The sequence below is a fragment of the Epinephelus lanceolatus genome, chromosome 15 (assembly GCF_041903045.1).
Source record: "Epinephelus lanceolatus isolate andai-2023 chromosome 15, ASM4190304v1, whole genome shotgun sequence".
Classification (NCBI taxonomy): Eukaryota; Metazoa; Chordata; class Actinopteri; order Perciformes; family Serranidae; genus Epinephelus; species Epinephelus lanceolatus.
Genome location: NC_135748.1, coordinates 35096973 through 35113066, shown reverse-complemented (window position 1 = coordinate 35113066; position 16094 = coordinate 35096973). Strand labels below are relative to the sequence as shown.

The window sequence follows — 16094 nt, the reverse complement described above, 5'->3', positions numbered from 1 at the left end:
GCAAAGCACTCCTATACTGAACAATTCATCAGTTAATGGAGAAAATAACTGACAGATTAAAGCAGTGGTTCTCCAGTCCAGATGTGGATTTTGTGATAGCCACACATTAGTATGGGAATATTCAACTGGGCCTGTTCAAAAACTAATGAATGAATTTTTAATTGACTGTATCAGTATGTTGTGTGCACCCGTTTCTTAATAAAGAGGCAAACTCTAGCTAAAAAATGTACTTTAATTTAATTTAATTGAATTTAAAAAACCATCACAAGGAACCTAACTGTGGCTGTTTGCACGAGGGAAGTATAAGGGTGTGACACATCACATTATCTTATATTACTTCCTCTTTAAATGGATGTGTTACTGGTGCTTTGATGTAATTTTAAAAAGTTTAAAATGAATTCTTGAATAATTTCTTAGTAAATATTTCACGAGCAGTAGCTGGTTGTCAATTGTTATTTGACATTAGCAAATAAAAACAAACATTTATGTCATGATAAGAGTGATAACACACGATATAGACGCTATTGTGCAGAGATATAAATAAAGATGTGCCTTCAGATTTTGGCTTGTCCTTTGGTGTGTCTTGGGCACAAAAAGTTTGAAAACAACTGGATTAATTGATAATTAAAATAATCGTTAGTAGCAGCCGTATTTTGTAGTAACTCTGAAAAAAGCTGACAACGAGGGCATCTGTGCATCTACAAAATGAAAACAAATAAGAAATTATTTTTATTTCCTGAGTCCTTTCCATAATTTACCATTCAAATACAATTGAAATACAATCACTAGCAGTGCTCTTTGAAATTAAGTTTATCCAATGTATAAATGATTAACAATAAGATGTTTGTCTATTTTGCTACCAGATGCTGAACGTGGGGGTTATTCAGTGGCACAGACTTCATAAAGAGAAAATAACTTTCTTATAAATCTCTGTGAACGTGACTGTGTCTCAGCAGGACGCTTCACTCTGTCTGATACAGCTGCTGTGTCACCTGGTTGGATCATGACAGCTGACTACATCTTGTCTCCTTTCACTTTGTACTCATGTTGGTTTTGTATAGAAACATTTGAAATATGGTGAACTTGCATCAGTGTTTATGGTCTCAGTGGCTTCTTAATATCAGACAATGTTCGCTCACCTTGCGCAGTTTTCCATAGTCGATGAGCTCTGGACGGTGTCGATGAATGAGCGCACAGAAACCCAAACCATCTTTCCAGCTGAAACACAGAGACAAACAGCCGTGATGAGGGTGAGGTGAGGTGAGGTGAAACATAACGAGCTGAGTAAAATAAAAGGAATTTGACTGTAATCTTTGACTGACTCCGACTCCCTAATTAGTCTCACGTAACACGCCCACGTCCTCCCGGCAGCACGCGGTGTGTTACTGTAACACAGCGGAGAGATGACCGCTGTCATTATCTAATGTACCACATGCTCCAAGTCTCCAATTACAGCTGAACCACAGCTGCTGAAGTCGGAGAAATTACATGTTTCTGATGATTCGTCATCATGTTATTTTAGGAGGGACACTTTCCTCACCCCAGAGGTCTATTCATCTTATTCCAAGAAAAAATGCAGTTATAAGACACATGTAAGCTTCATATTAATAAAGATTTAATACTGAGATCTAACGTTAAATAAGACAAAGTTGCAGAGTGTGCTGGATCAAACTCCAATGTGCCTCTGTGAAGACGGAAACGAGGGGGACCCTTATTATTTTCAAGGACCAGGACTGAACTGTTAATAGCAGTCATTCAGCATCTGAGGCCCAGAATCTGGAACGAGTTCAGAGAAAAAGAAGTTCAGTTTGGTTACTTTCGTACACTGAACAGACGTGGTACGTGGGTGCTGCTTTACTTTATGTTTCCAGAGTAATGTTTTTGGCAAGTGGTCTCACTGGGACTCACAGATGTGGTTTTACAGAGCGCTGCAGCTCCAAACACAAGATGTCAAGTTTTCATACAAGTTTATTTATCTATTTCCTGTGGTCATATATATAACATTTTTTAACAATGTAAATGTTCGACATACTCGACACCATCAGCTGTAATTTCAAGCTGCTTTAAGTGATTTTTCTTTTGGCCACTTGGGGTCAGCTGTAAACAAACACTGTCATATTGTCACCTCACAAACTTAATGTGACAAACAGCTGATTCACACATGAGAGCAGCATTAGCACTCATCTGAAGTTGTGTTTCTGTTTAATAATAGCTCTCTTTTAGCTCAGTTTTTGGTCTCCACCAACTCCTGAGGGAAACATGTAGCTCTTTAGCTGCTAAATGCTCCACTGTGTTCTCCAGTTGGTTGCTAATGTTGTGTGTCTGCTGTTTGGTGCTGAGCAGGAGGTCCACAGCAGGGTTTTAAAGTTACCATAGCTGAAAACAAGACTATGAGAGCGGTGAGAGTGACGCAAAAATATTAAAGTTTTGCAACATCAAACCAAAACCGAGAGTTTAAAGATGCTAAAAAGCTCAACAGAGCTGGAGGGTTGAGTTTACAAGTTTCAATTGTTAAGCACAACACAAACAGTTTTTAAAAACACAAATACAATAAATGCAAATCACATTGTGGTATAAACGAGAGTACTGCGCAAACAAATGGCCCAATTTATTAGACCATCAAGAGCGTTTCCTTTGCATCCAAAGCTTCATGCAGTGATGCCAAATTCAAACTCTTTCCCCCACCTGTTCCGATGTTTAAATCAAAGTAACTATACAATGACAGTTGCTTTTACATTATGCTCTTTATTATTTGTAAATATTACTTTCTGTCTGTCTGCTTGTCTGTATGTTCATGTCTTTTCTTTACATGTTTTAAATAAATATCAAATATCAGAATATCAATATCAAATATTCTTGTGCTACAATCATTTGGGAAGTTTGTGTTTTAAACATTTCTACAGTCATATTTTCTGAACACAATTTAGATGTGTCTTAGTCACAAGAAGCCACAAGATGAGTGTGAAATATTACACTGAAGTCAACAATAGAGAATCACGTCAGTTTTACATTTTAATATTCGGAATTCTGTTCTAACAAATGTATCACTGTACATTTGAGTTTAAAAGGTGTGTAATAAAGTTGTAATAACGAAAAATAATGACGCGAAGAAGAAGATATACTGAATTAATCCCTGAGGGGAAAGTCAATGGGTTTTTTTTTCACTCTTGTCTTATACACACGGGCCCAAAATACCCACACATGCACAAACAGGACCTATACATGCATTAAATGGAGAGATGTCAAATCAAGGGGGCTGATCATGGACAGATGCCCCAAGCAGTTGGGGGATCAATGCCTTGCTCAAGGGCAGCTCAGCAGTGTCCAGGAGGCAAGCTGGCTCCTCTCCAGCCACCAGTCCACACTCCATATTTGGTCTGGACTTGAACCGGTGACCCTCCAGTTCCCAGGTCCCTATGGACTGAGCTACTGCTGCCCGAATAAATAAATAAATGAGCAAATACTCCACGTGATATTCTGCATTCATGTGGTGTTGGAACAATCGTAAAAATAAGTTCCAGACTTGGGAAAATTCACATGAATGGCCGCTTAAGTGGGAACAGCAACTCGACGAAAATTTTGGTACATGAGTTGCAAAGTTGCCGTCAAATTATGCAGAACCATGGTGGATGAAAGTAAATATTTGGTCGATGGTAATACGTTTAATTGTGTAATTACGTTATAAATATCTGCTCACATGTCAGTTGTTATATGATATTAGGTTTTAACAGTTAGTTCCTGTAGATGTAGAGTGACCTAAATCATTAGCATTGCTCAGGTAAACAATTCTCCAGACGATGTGCTGATGCAGCAACAAGTCTGCGACAAAATCACTTTGTATTATAAAGTTTCAAACTCGTACAATACGTCTTCTTTGTGGCGTCCATGTTGCTTTCACACTACGACTAAAGCTCAGTTCAGACGAAGATTTGCGACGAGACAAAACCGTTTAAGAACATTGCAGAGCAAAGTTGCAGCAGTGTGAACTGGCCGTCTGAACTCCACTCAAGCCGGCTGATAGTGTCACCTGCAACTCAGCTGGTCAAATCGCCGGCAGCTGGTTTTAGAATGTAAAGTACGTCACCTGTGTCTACAGCCAATCAGCTTGTAGTGAAGTCCGCTGGTCAAGTCAAAATGACTGCAGACTGCGTCTTTGCTCATCCTCACGGTGTGCCGGTGTCAGACGGTGGGTCACTGCTGCTGCTCGCTTTATGTGCTTATCCCCCATATGCTTATTAAGTACAGAGAGTTGTTGCATAGAGATGATACACATGACACTCATGTAGTTGCATTGGTGTGTTAGCGCATTGCAAGTAGGTGCCTGTTTCAACTCGTCTCAGCGTGAATCTTTGGTCTGAGCTGGGCTTTAAAGCTCGTGAACACACCAAACAACATCCCAACTTGGGAAATGGAGCCATTCGAGGAGCAGGTGAACGCAGCATAATTATCTGTGGGTTAATCACTACAAGCAACCTGTTCACATTACACATCGTGACATAATCCACTGTTGATATAAAAACATTGATTACAGCAGCTTTAAGATGACCTTAAGCAACCTCCATCTGCAGAAATGCAGGTTAAAAAAAGCACTTCTACAATAGCTGCTGAAGCAAACTTTAGTTCAAGATAATCATACTTCAATCAAATTTTTGTCTGAAATCAATGATCGTGTGTTTATTTAGCTGGACGTATATTTTTAGTTTGTCCTTTTGTGGTTCATTGATTAGTGGCCTTGATGCTGCAGCCAGAGTGTCTAAACGCAGTATTATGGGATGGTGCAGAGCGCTCTCAGTCATGGAGGATTTACTGTGCTCTCGCAGGGTAACAAATTAGTGAGAGGGGTTGTTTTAATGTATTACCTGCCAGGAAAAGTGAAATTAACAAGAGGGGCTTTTACAAGGTGACTTGTATACCTGAAGCTGCAGCACTGGAGTGCTTCAGGGAAAAAAAAAAGCAGTACTCTTCCTCGCCTGCGTCTCATCTCCTGCCTGACGCGCAGCTATCATGTCTCACAGAGAGACCACATCAAAGGCCTGGCCTCCGCTCTGACAGTCCTCTCTGCACCGGCATCATCAGGCCTCTCCCTTTACCTTCTCCTCAAACGGCCGTCCCCTCCACCTTTCTTCTTGCTTCCCCTTTCATCCACATCTGAGGATCACAGTGGTCTTCGTTCAATAACTCAGCACACACAGAGGCGTCCTGTGACGTGGACTGACGCCTGCATAAACCCACTGGTGGCAGGAACAGACATGTGGCTATGAAACAAGGACGCTAAGATAGGATGCTAACCTGTATCCTCATGCAACAACTCTCCTGATATAAATTCACACACACACTGGTTGATCACTGCCACCTCTGTCCTCTCCCTCTCTGCTGGACTGGTGATGAGAACATGTCTGCAGCTCTGTTCTCTGTTTAATCTGTCGGCTCTGTTCAGCATCAGCACCGTCTGAGGCCGCCGCTGTGGTCTGAGCCGAATCAGTAACCATTTCTGATATTTTCATGTCATCCTGGTGTGCTTAAAATTTAATTCCTTAAATCTTATTTTAACCAGACAAGCCGACGACCACATTTTAATTTAAGATGGAGTGATTCATACTCAAAAGCTTAGTATTACAACTTTGTCTTGAAGCACTTTATTCAAACTCTGCAGGCTGAATCACACCATGACGCATCACCAGAAAAACCACATGTCATCAGTAAGACCAGTGTTTTCGTGTGGTGCAGCGTGCCTGGTGTGAGTTCCTCTCTTACGCTGGGCGTCGCATTTTTCCTGCGGTTTGTAAACACGCATGAAAGCTAAAATATTCCTCAACTTTTCAGCGCAAGGAGTGAAGTTGGATCATATCAAGCATGAGGCAGGTCTACCACTTTACCACTTAAACCCTGTTTTGATGCCAGTAGAAATTGTGTGAGCTGCGAGGTCAATCTCTTGTAAAATGCAGATAAACTAGATAGCTGGTTAGCTGTTGGACTGTGAGAGACTTTCAGAGTATGTGAGAGGAAAGCGGGAATTCATATCTCATGTCGTGATAGTTTTTTGAATCCATTTTTTCCCTGTTAATCTCATTTGATTGCCTGGTTATGCACGCAGCCCTGCTTCACAGGCGCAACATGCTACTTTGTCAAAGCATTTTGGAGGTGGCCGCACCTGTAGCAACATGTCTCAATGTGATTAGAGATTTAAAATTATTTTCTGGGGGCTTTTTTGTAATCAATCAATGGCTCGCTGCTGAGGACTCAGTCTTAAGTACAAGGGGCACCAGGTGAGCTCTTCTCAGGGCATCACTCTTTGAATCTGTTTTCTTCTGACAGATAAAAACAAGCCACTTGAATTAAGGTGACACCAAATAACTGCACCGTGACGCTGGTAAATGAAGGTCCTCCAGTAGAACCAAAAACAGAACCTTAAATGCAATATGTAAGCGTGTAGAGAAAGATGTGTTTGACAGACAGCAGTTTCTCAAGTTTTTGAAGTGACCAATGTCCAGATACAGAACAAACTGCAAGAGGTGGGAAGTCCCTGTCATTTTTCAAAATTCTGACTTGTTTCCCCTCTCATTTTTACAGTTTCAGTTCGATTTTGCTTTTATAAGATAGTCAGTATAGAGACAGACAGGAAACATGAGGAGAGAGAGGGGTACGACATGCCACAAAGGTCCCTGTCCAGGAGTCAAACCGTTGACATTGTGCTTACAGCTATAGGGACGTCCCAAATTGTGTCCTCATACTGTCCAACCCTCAAATCAAGTTCATCTATATAGCACATTTAAAAACAGCCGCAGTTGGCAAAGTGCTGTACAAAATAAAAGAATGACACACAAATATATAGCAGTATCGCATGTACACAAATACATAATAAAACCGGTAAGAACAATTACATACGTAAAAAGATTAGAAAATACTAAAATATTAAAACCACTACAAGAAACCAAAGGCCATTGAAAATATGCACGTCTTAAGATTTGTCTTAATTGAGAGTGGAAGGCTACCGCAAAGGCAAGATCTGCCTTACCCACCAGTCTCAATCATTGGACAGTGTTCTGAAGATCTGAGAGGTTGGGAGTTGGAGTAGGGCAGAGAGGTTCGGCAGTGCACTGTGCTACCAGCCCATGCATGGCTTTAAAAACAAATAAAAGAACCGTACCAAAATGACCGAAACCGTCAACATCCAGAAGGGAGAAGCTCTGATTTGACTCAGTGTTAAAATGCTTTCTATTTACAGTGTGTCAGGGTATTTTAAAGGCACTGTTCCAAACCTGTGACCTTATGCAAACTTCATATGTGAACTTTTAACTGAAGAGGCTGAGCGCTGCTAACATGGAGCAAGAATGACCTGAAGGACAAACCACACTCCGGACTGAGATTGTCCTCACGTCTCCTTTACAGCTCCAAACAGCGGGGAGAGTAAACTGCTGCAGAGATTGTGTGGGCTAAGATAACTGGATCTGTATTGACGTCCCCCTTCGGCTAAATCTCCAAACTCAAGGCCTGACGAGTAACCAGAAACTTTTGTGGAGTGTTAACTTTTGTTTACGAGCCCTGCTGGCTCAGACGCAACTTGGCAGCGTAGAGCCTTTAAGTGCCAAATGTACCAAAGTGAAGTTTCCCAGAGTGAAGACGCTGACACCAAATAAAACTGACTTTAGGTGAGATGGCGGCTCGGTCTGCTCTTTCACATTCTTTGGGCTCATTTTCCCTGCTGGACTCCGCGTCATCTTATTAATTGTAAGTGCATCTCTGCATGCGAGTCAAACACCATTTTTCGTGACTTATTGTTTCTCACCTGATGTGAAAGTTCTGGATGTTGACATTCTTGTAGGGCGCAGTCTTCCTCTGGCACCACAACAGGAGGCCCTCTTTGGCAGATGTCTCTGCGGTCGGAGAGAAGGGATCATTGTGAAGTTGGAGAAACTCTCAGGCTTTTACTCTGACCAGCTCTCCACTAATCCCTGTTTAGTGGTGGATTAAGTGGAGGTGAAGTGAATGGGAAGCATGTGTGATTGCTCGAGCGTTTCGTGCTCTCTAGTTTCCAGTGGATACCGAGAGGTGTCTGGTTTATTGTGTCGAACCAAAACTGTTAAATTCTTTAAAAGACGCTGCACTGGAACCTGAAGCTGAACAAATCAAGGCTGGCATTTAAATTGGATTACACTCTAAGTGCATTATATATGTTAACCAAGGAGAGGACCATAACATAAACATGTCCACCTTTAAGGGAAAAGAACAGTCTCTGAATCATTCATATTCTAATCAACGTGCATCAGGTCCAGTCTATATGTAGTATTGTGCGTTTTTTTTTTTTTAGCTCGGTGAGATGTGTGACAAAGGTCTTAACGCCGAGACACTGTGTCAATGAAAGTGTTTTCAGTTGCAAATGAAGACAGTGAGCAGCAGCTCCTTTCAATAAAGGGAATGAATAAGAAGCGTGTGGAACTGTTCCCCCCCACACACACACACACACACACACACACACACACACACAGAGTACCTTCCACAGAAATGTCTTGGATGGCGAAGCGGAGGATTATGGTCCAGATCATTCCCAGGGTCATCTTAGCGTTGCCATCTACGATCTCTGAAAGATGGGCAAAGAAATAACATTTACATTTTAGGATTTACACATTCAGCAGCCACGTATAGGTCAGTATGTTTACATGCACATGTAAGTTGAGCTATAACCTTAGCGATTTAATTAGCATACTGTCCTTGTCCCAGTATGCAAGCACGGGAGGAGGATTGATTAATTGACCAAAGTGTGTCCGACTCCACTACGACAGGCGGCGATACCCCTTCTTTCAGCTTGTTTGTATTGGACCTTTTTCTGGTTGATCTATTACGTCACATCGACAAACAAGTTAGCTACGGTTAGCTAGCAGCAAACTGATACCATGGTGGACAACTTTACAGCTCTGTACATTTGGTCCATACAAAAATGCACTATTCTGGATGTAGGTTTGGCCATGTTGTTACTGGCTTCTTATTCTTCTACGCATCTAAGGCTATTAACTATTTCCCCGCTATTGACGAGATTTTCCATCAGTCCGTGTTTTCACTGTTATACGATAGGGGGTGCTGTTACACATTATGTGAAATAGAACAGCACCGCTGTGTCCAAAAACAAACAAAGAAGAAGTTCCACTGGAAACTGAAAGATGTTGCAGCTTGTAAACTGCACAAAAATGCTGGCGCCAACGGAAAAGTTTGCGCAAGCCATGGAGATGTTTTGATCAACATTCTGAATCCGATTTGGACGAAGAAGCAAACGAGTTTGGTGGGTCGAAACAGGATCGTCATGACAGTGACACACCGACAAGACGACCACAGAGGAGACAACAGAACACTGAATGATCACTAAACGTGACAACGTGTTCCGCTATACCTCAAAGAGAATATTATTTTCATTATGTTTACTATTATTATTTTCATCGATACAATTCAAACTGACATAAGGACATGAGAAAAAACAAAACAACGTAAATGTGAAATTAACTTAATCTTGAAAATGACATTCTTTGACAAAAACGCATTTTTCGCAGCTTTTTGTCCTTTTTTTAATGAAAATATACAAATTCAAGTGTTGATAAAAAAGAAATGTACATGATAAAATAAAATGTTTTTTTTCTGTTTAAAAACATTATATACTGAATATTGATCAATATGGCGGTGGCTGGCAACTTAAAAATAATACTCTGGCGGGGAAAGTGTTAAAGTTCGAGGTCAAAGCCTGGGGCAGACTGTGGAGCATGCACCGAGTGCGTATGCCATTTTGGGTCTGATTGACTGTATACATATAGGAGTAATTCGATTGGGTGTGTTAGTCCCACTTTGTTTGTTGTTTTTTACATATATTCATATTAATTTTTTATTTCCTACATGTGCAGTCGTAAAGTAACTTTTTATTTCTGGATTTTCTTTATTACAAGCTGTTAATAACAGAAGGAATTAACGCCCTGACACACAAATGTAGGCACAACTTGTGGAAAGCAAATATGAAAGAACACATTGACCATGTGTATTTATTTTCCGTATTTAAAAACTGTATGACGCGTTCATGAACACATTAAACTGCACTTGAGGTCAGGAAGCTCAACATGAAATCTTGAGATCACTTATTGTCTGATTCTCCACACAGGCTCAGATTAGCGCTCAGTTCTTTTACAACAGTGAGTCAGCTCGTATGAAAGAAACGTGCGATGGTTCAGTTCAATCATTTGAGCCTGGACCTGTTAAGCTGCCAATCAGCCGTGTGCCTGCAGTTGGAGGCTGTGAATGAACCGCCTCTGTTCAGTCCTCTCCGTGTTGTCGATAATGAAAATCCCCCTCAACAGGTCGCCCTGTTTGCTCGCCTTCAATAATCGTTTGTTTCTCCTTCTAATCCAATAAGGCACGGGGCACAAGCTGCAGCGCTGCTCAACTGTGACGGACAAACTTGGACTGTGAGATGTCAGTCAGATGTCTGTACATGTAACGCGGCATAAAGGACAGCTCGGATCGAATTAGGGGGGCGGAAAAAGTTGCGCTGTGTTGTTGGAGCTGACACATGCAGATACATGTTGAGATTAGTCCTGATGAACATGACTGATCAACATGGGGGAGGAACACAAATCCTGTTAATTCCCTTTGAAACTCCCTCACCCCCCCTTCATCCCTCACCCACAACAACCCCCCTGATGAGTCGCATGGATCTGACCCTTCAACTAGTCCCATCCCACCAGCACAGCGAGCTGCAGGGCCGCTCCACCAGGAGAGGATTCCAGGAGGCTAATCTGTCTGGAATGCTGCTCAGCTTAGGAGCTTTTATACCAGCCTCTGTGCTCTGCAGAAATATCAACATCTCATCAAGTCATTGTTGTCCTTCATTGAGCCAAAAAGTTTCTAAACAAGTGAAGAAAATCTGTTATTAAGATTATATGATTATATTCCTAAAGGGTCTGTCTGTATGCAGCATTCAGAGTATATGTATGATTCAGAGTCTGGGGTGGGATTGTCTCGCTGGCAGAGCTGGTGGTGAGCAGCAAACAGAGCTCACTCAATAAGGGACTGCTCATTTTAAGCACTAGGGAGGGATTTAGGTTTTTTATTTTGGCACAGAAGAAGAGCATATCAATTTAAATGGCTGTATTTTGTCTTAAGTATACCACAGATTTTTAAAGGAGACATGAGGGTGGAATTTTATTTGAAAAATCACCAAAATTGCACTATTTATCACAGCAAGAGACTGTAAAAACAGAAATTATCCTTGGCTTTCCAAATTTCCGATGGTCCTCGGACACATTATGTGCGACGAATGCTTCCATCAGAAAAAAAATGATTCCCAAATCTTAGCTTAAAATAGTCGTATTTCATTAAAATCACATTAAACAGTGCCAAGAACAGCAGAGGTAACTGCGTTAACCGGGGGAAAGTGGAGGGTGAGCGCTACGCTTCTGCAACAATGCCGTCCTGATGACAGCGGTAACTGCCGTCACACAGAGGTAGCATGATAAGATTAGAAAAGATAAACTGTATTAATCCTGAGTTTCAGTGACAATACTTAAACAACACCTGCTTTAAAGGTACACTACGCAGGGTTGTCGGTTACTGCAGTTAACACGCTCATTCTTGTCTGGCGATTGCCCTCGCTATATTTGTGTTTTTGCTACTCTGTGTCTCTTGGATGTCCACCACTTATGGTCTGTCACCTGGTCGCTACCTTTTTTTTATAAAGCCCTGACTTCACCTGAGCACTGTGTGGGTGCACACACATAAATGTACCAAACACAGAAAATGAGAAAACACAGACAGAGTGAAGAGTCTCTGTAGATAATACACCACCACACTCTGAGAGTGGGTCGTAAGTGATGATTAAGAGGGATTATTTTTATAGTTTAGTCTATAAATAGTTTTTTAGGAAAATCCTACTCATTCTACCTTTAAAGAAATAAAGCGGAGGAGAATCTAAACTGGAGGAAGCAGACAGAGAGCAGAGTCTGCCGAAAAATACACCACCACAGACTGAGAGTGGGTCGAAAGTGATGATAGAGACGGATCATTTCTGTATGAGTCTAAAGATAGTGTTTTTTTGTTGTTGTTGTATTGCTTTTTCCTGCATAGTACAGCTTTCAGATATATAACCACCTTTTTTTAAACCTTTCAAATCTGAAACCTTGTCAGATCATAAACATCCCTCGAGGAACTTTTCTTTAATAAAATACAGTCTAAAACTGGCAAAATGTTTTCATCAAAAAAAAAAAAAAAAAATCTATGATAAAATGATCAAAGGCTAGATGAATAGTATGAAAAAAATACAGTGGTCAGGTTTATTTTTGTCAAGATACTGACGTGCACTTTTAGGATATTCCTCAAACAGGTCAATTTGTGTTAGAACTGTGTTTTTTCTGCTGTTTTAAATTAACTTTGCAATAATTCAAAACCCAATAACAGACAAAAATGACTTAACAGGAGGAGGATTTTGCTGTGTGAGTGCTAAGGGGGCCAGAGGTTAACCTTGTTAGGTGGTGTCAGGGTGGGACAGAGTGTGTTTAACATGGATTTAACTAATTTAAAAGGGTTCATATTTTTTAAAGGGTCACATAAAAAATCCAAAGCAATATACAGTAATTATCTCATTTAGCCCTTTTGGTGTTGCATTGTTGCCTCACAGCAAGAGGGGGTTCCTGGTTCAAACCCCCGGGTGGTGGAGCCCCTCTGTGCAGAGTTTGCATGCTCTCCCTGTGTCAGTGTGGGTTTTCTCCAGGTGCTCCAGCTTCCTCCCACAGTCCAAAGACATGCAGATTGGGGACTAGGTTAATTGATAACTCTAAATTGTCCGTAGGTGTGAATGTGAGTGTGAATGGTTGTCTGTCTCTATGTGTCAGCCCTGTGATAGTCTGACAACCTGTCCAGGGTGAACCCTGCCTCTCACCCAGTGTCAGCTGGGATAGGCTCCAGCCCCCTGCGACCCCCAACAGGATAAGCTGTTACAGAAAATGAATGACTGAATATTGTAGCTGCAGCAGGAACTGTTGACGGTAAGGTTTGTGGATGATCCACAGTCACCGGGACATTATTTTTGGAAAAACAAATTCCAGTAAGTTTTTCAAATATATCAAATTTCAGGGCTTTGAGCAGAACAATAAAAGGTTTGTTCTCTTTTATGGTATTGAGGCGAGACGGAAATCCGTCTTCGATGTTCAACACACGTGTGCAATCTCTGTCATTTCCAGAAAATGCCAGAGGGGTGTGTGTGCAGTTGTGGAAGAAGGAAACATAGACAGTGTGTGTGTGTGTGTGTGTGTGTGTGTGTGTGTGTGTGTGTGTGTATGTGAGTGAGAGAGAGAGAGAGAGAGAGAGAGAGAGAGAGAGAGAGAGTGTTTACTCTGCTAAAGAGTTGTTTACTCTCCGATGGGAGGAGGACGGACATCCCCAGGTTATTTGTGCTGAACAATGAGCAGCCTCAGCCCCTGAGGGGATTGCTGATCCTGAGATCTACTCTCAGAAAATGCACTGCAAAGCACAACCTCGGCCGGAACTCTCCGGAATAAGGATCTCATTAAAGTGCTCAGCAGCCAGCGGCACTGCCATGGTAACGAGCGAGAGGGAGAGGGCCAGAGATTACATTATTACTATTTACAGGATGACGGGCAGAGTAGCAGCTATTGATTTGGCTGATGGCCTTATTAAAATCTGAGATGTAAACACATTTAGAGAAGGTCAGGTGACTTTGTGGAAAAATCTCTGACCTTCATCCTCTGGCAGAAATGTCACTATGAGACAGGGATGTGACATCACTCACCCTCTGCGCCGATAGACACCAGCTTCACTCCTTTGCTGGCGATGAAGTCGAGTGCTTTGTTAACGTTGGAGATCTTGTGGACTCTCATCTTGCCTCTTTCTGGTTTGGCCAAGCGTTCGCCTAGACAAGGAAACACAAGAGGGTAGACAGTTTGAGGATGATGAGTATGTCGGCAGTTTTTCATTTAAAACATTTTGTTTTGGAAAAAAACTTTCAATGAAGACAGTAGGGATGCACAATATTGGATTTTTGCTAATATCCAATATGCCAAATTAAAATTATTTGGTTGATAACTCATATTAACATATCCACTTTATTCCCCACCTACTCCAGCTGATGGAGACGTGAAATACAATTTTAAAGCCAATAATGACTGATACCATTGTCATGTAGATATTATTGTGCATCTCTGGGTCAAATGCGTAAGGTTGCAGGTTATGTTGGAGAACAGATTCGCTTAAAACTTTAATGTTACATGCAGTTTCTCAATGTTTTAAAGTGACAGTTTGACATTTTGAGAAATACTTTTATTCACTGTCTAGCCGAGAGTTAGCTGAGAGGATTGATACCACTCTCATATCTGTTTGGTACATATGGAGCTACCACTAGGAGCTGCTTAGTTTAGCTTAGCTTAGCTTAGCATAAAAACTGGAAACAGCTAGCCTGGCTCTGTCCAAAGGTCAGTCAGCTTCGAGTAGCAACCCGACTAGTCTGGTAAGACTACCCTGATGACATGAGCTCAACATCCTGTTTCCACCCCAAACACTTTCCAGAAAGTAAAATCCAGTTGGAGCCTATCAGGGTTCCACAATGTAGTCGACAACATAAGCAGCCAATCCGGGACTGCGTTTTTGTTGATGACATAAAATGCCAGCCAAAGCTTGCAGAACAGTTATGGTGGCTCCGGAAGCAACGAGCACTAACTCTACCGTTAGTAAACACAGCAGTAAATCAAGTTACTGCAGAAATAGAGCTGATAACAACTTAACAAGAACGAGAGTTTGCACCTGTAGAGTTTCTCACTGTTCTTCCAACTGGATTTGGAAAATGATTTGGTCATGAAGGAGACGATCTCAGGTGTTTTGTTACACTGATTAGCTGAAGGAGTTTATCATGCAGCAAAAACAAAAGATGGTCTAACTTCCACTTCATTGTGACTTTAAATGTTTACGTCTCCCACAAAATGACCATTTGTAAATCAGTTAGTCCTACTGTGTTACCTTGACTCACAACATCCATTTACAAACTCACACACAACTTGTGCAGAATAATCCAAGACTCATTTGTGCAGTCGAAGAGTTTTTTTTTTTTTTTTTGGTTTTCGGTTGTTTTCATACAGTGCAGTATAGTTCCATGCAGGCATGCAAGAAAAATGTTTTCTCCACCAAATCAGGCATGACTAATTGTTTTACAAAAGGTCAGTGAAGTATCCCTTTAATGGAAACAGACATGTTGGTGGGATCAATCTTAACTTTCACCAGAGAGCAAATTCCCCAAAATGTCAAACACGTTCTTTAAATCTGATCCTGATGCCCAAACTCAGCATGTGTCAGTGCTGTCCATGCAAACTCCTTTCACTCAGGTAATCCTGTTAAGTAACACGCTGTTTACCTGAGATGACCTCCAGCAGCAGCATGAGTTTCAGCCCATCCCGGAAGTCCTCCTCGATGTTCTCGATCTGCGTTCCTGCTTTCCTCAGGTGAGAGTTACACCAAGCTGTGAATGTCTGCAGAGATAGAAGAAAGGAAGAGCAAAGATCATTAGTCACTGTTCTTACTGTATAGTCATATAATTATGTGCTGTGAGAGTCTGCAGCAGCCAGAGTCCGGCTTAAAACACACAGGAGCCACCCGAGTGCTTGCTGAGTTAGCAGCTTTGATTGTGAGGCCACCAGAGTCTCTTTTATTTGTTACAGTAGAGTTATTAAATTCAAAGCACCAGTCCAGTGCATTAAACCCAGCAGGACTAACATCATCACATCATCACACGCACAATCGAATTGGGGTCGGTAAACATTGGGACAGCAGGTCGGTGTACGAAGAAGGGAGATTTATTAACTAACTGGAAGATGCAGCTTTAAGACTCCAATGTTGTAACAACACTTCACAGTCTCTAGTCATGGTAGTGGCTCCATGAGACTGTGTTTAGGCACAGTGGTGCTTTGGGCTAAATGCTAATGGAACACTGGGCCTCATTCACTCACTATATGTAGATAGAAATGTTCTCAATATGCCTACAAATAAGCATGCATGCAAATTACCATGGGATTCATGACGCATGTGTGTCTGCCAAGTTTGTTTTTACCATTGTGCGTATG

General features: G+C 41.5%; 1 protein-coding gene across 3 annotated transcripts in view; it reads right to left on the bottom strand.

Moving 5' to 3' along the window:
• actn1 (actinin, alpha 1) overlaps nt 1-16094 on the bottom strand; it is a 90298-nt gene that overhangs the window by 31998 nt on the left and 42206 nt on the right. For all 3 annotated transcript variants that reach the window (XM_033643038.2, XM_033643034.2, XM_033643036.2), the window contains exons 2-6: nt 15389-15503; nt 13778-13897; nt 8492-8578; nt 7787-7874; nt 1140-1218 (exon numbers count right to left, since the gene is read on the bottom strand). In XM_033643038.2, the coding sequence (XP_033498929.1) occupies nt 1140-1218; nt 7787-7874; nt 8492-8578; nt 13778-13897; nt 15389-15503 (489 nt within the window). The remainder of the gene's footprint in view (nt 1-1139; nt 1219-7786; nt 7875-8491; nt 8579-13777; nt 13898-15388; nt 15504-16094) is intronic.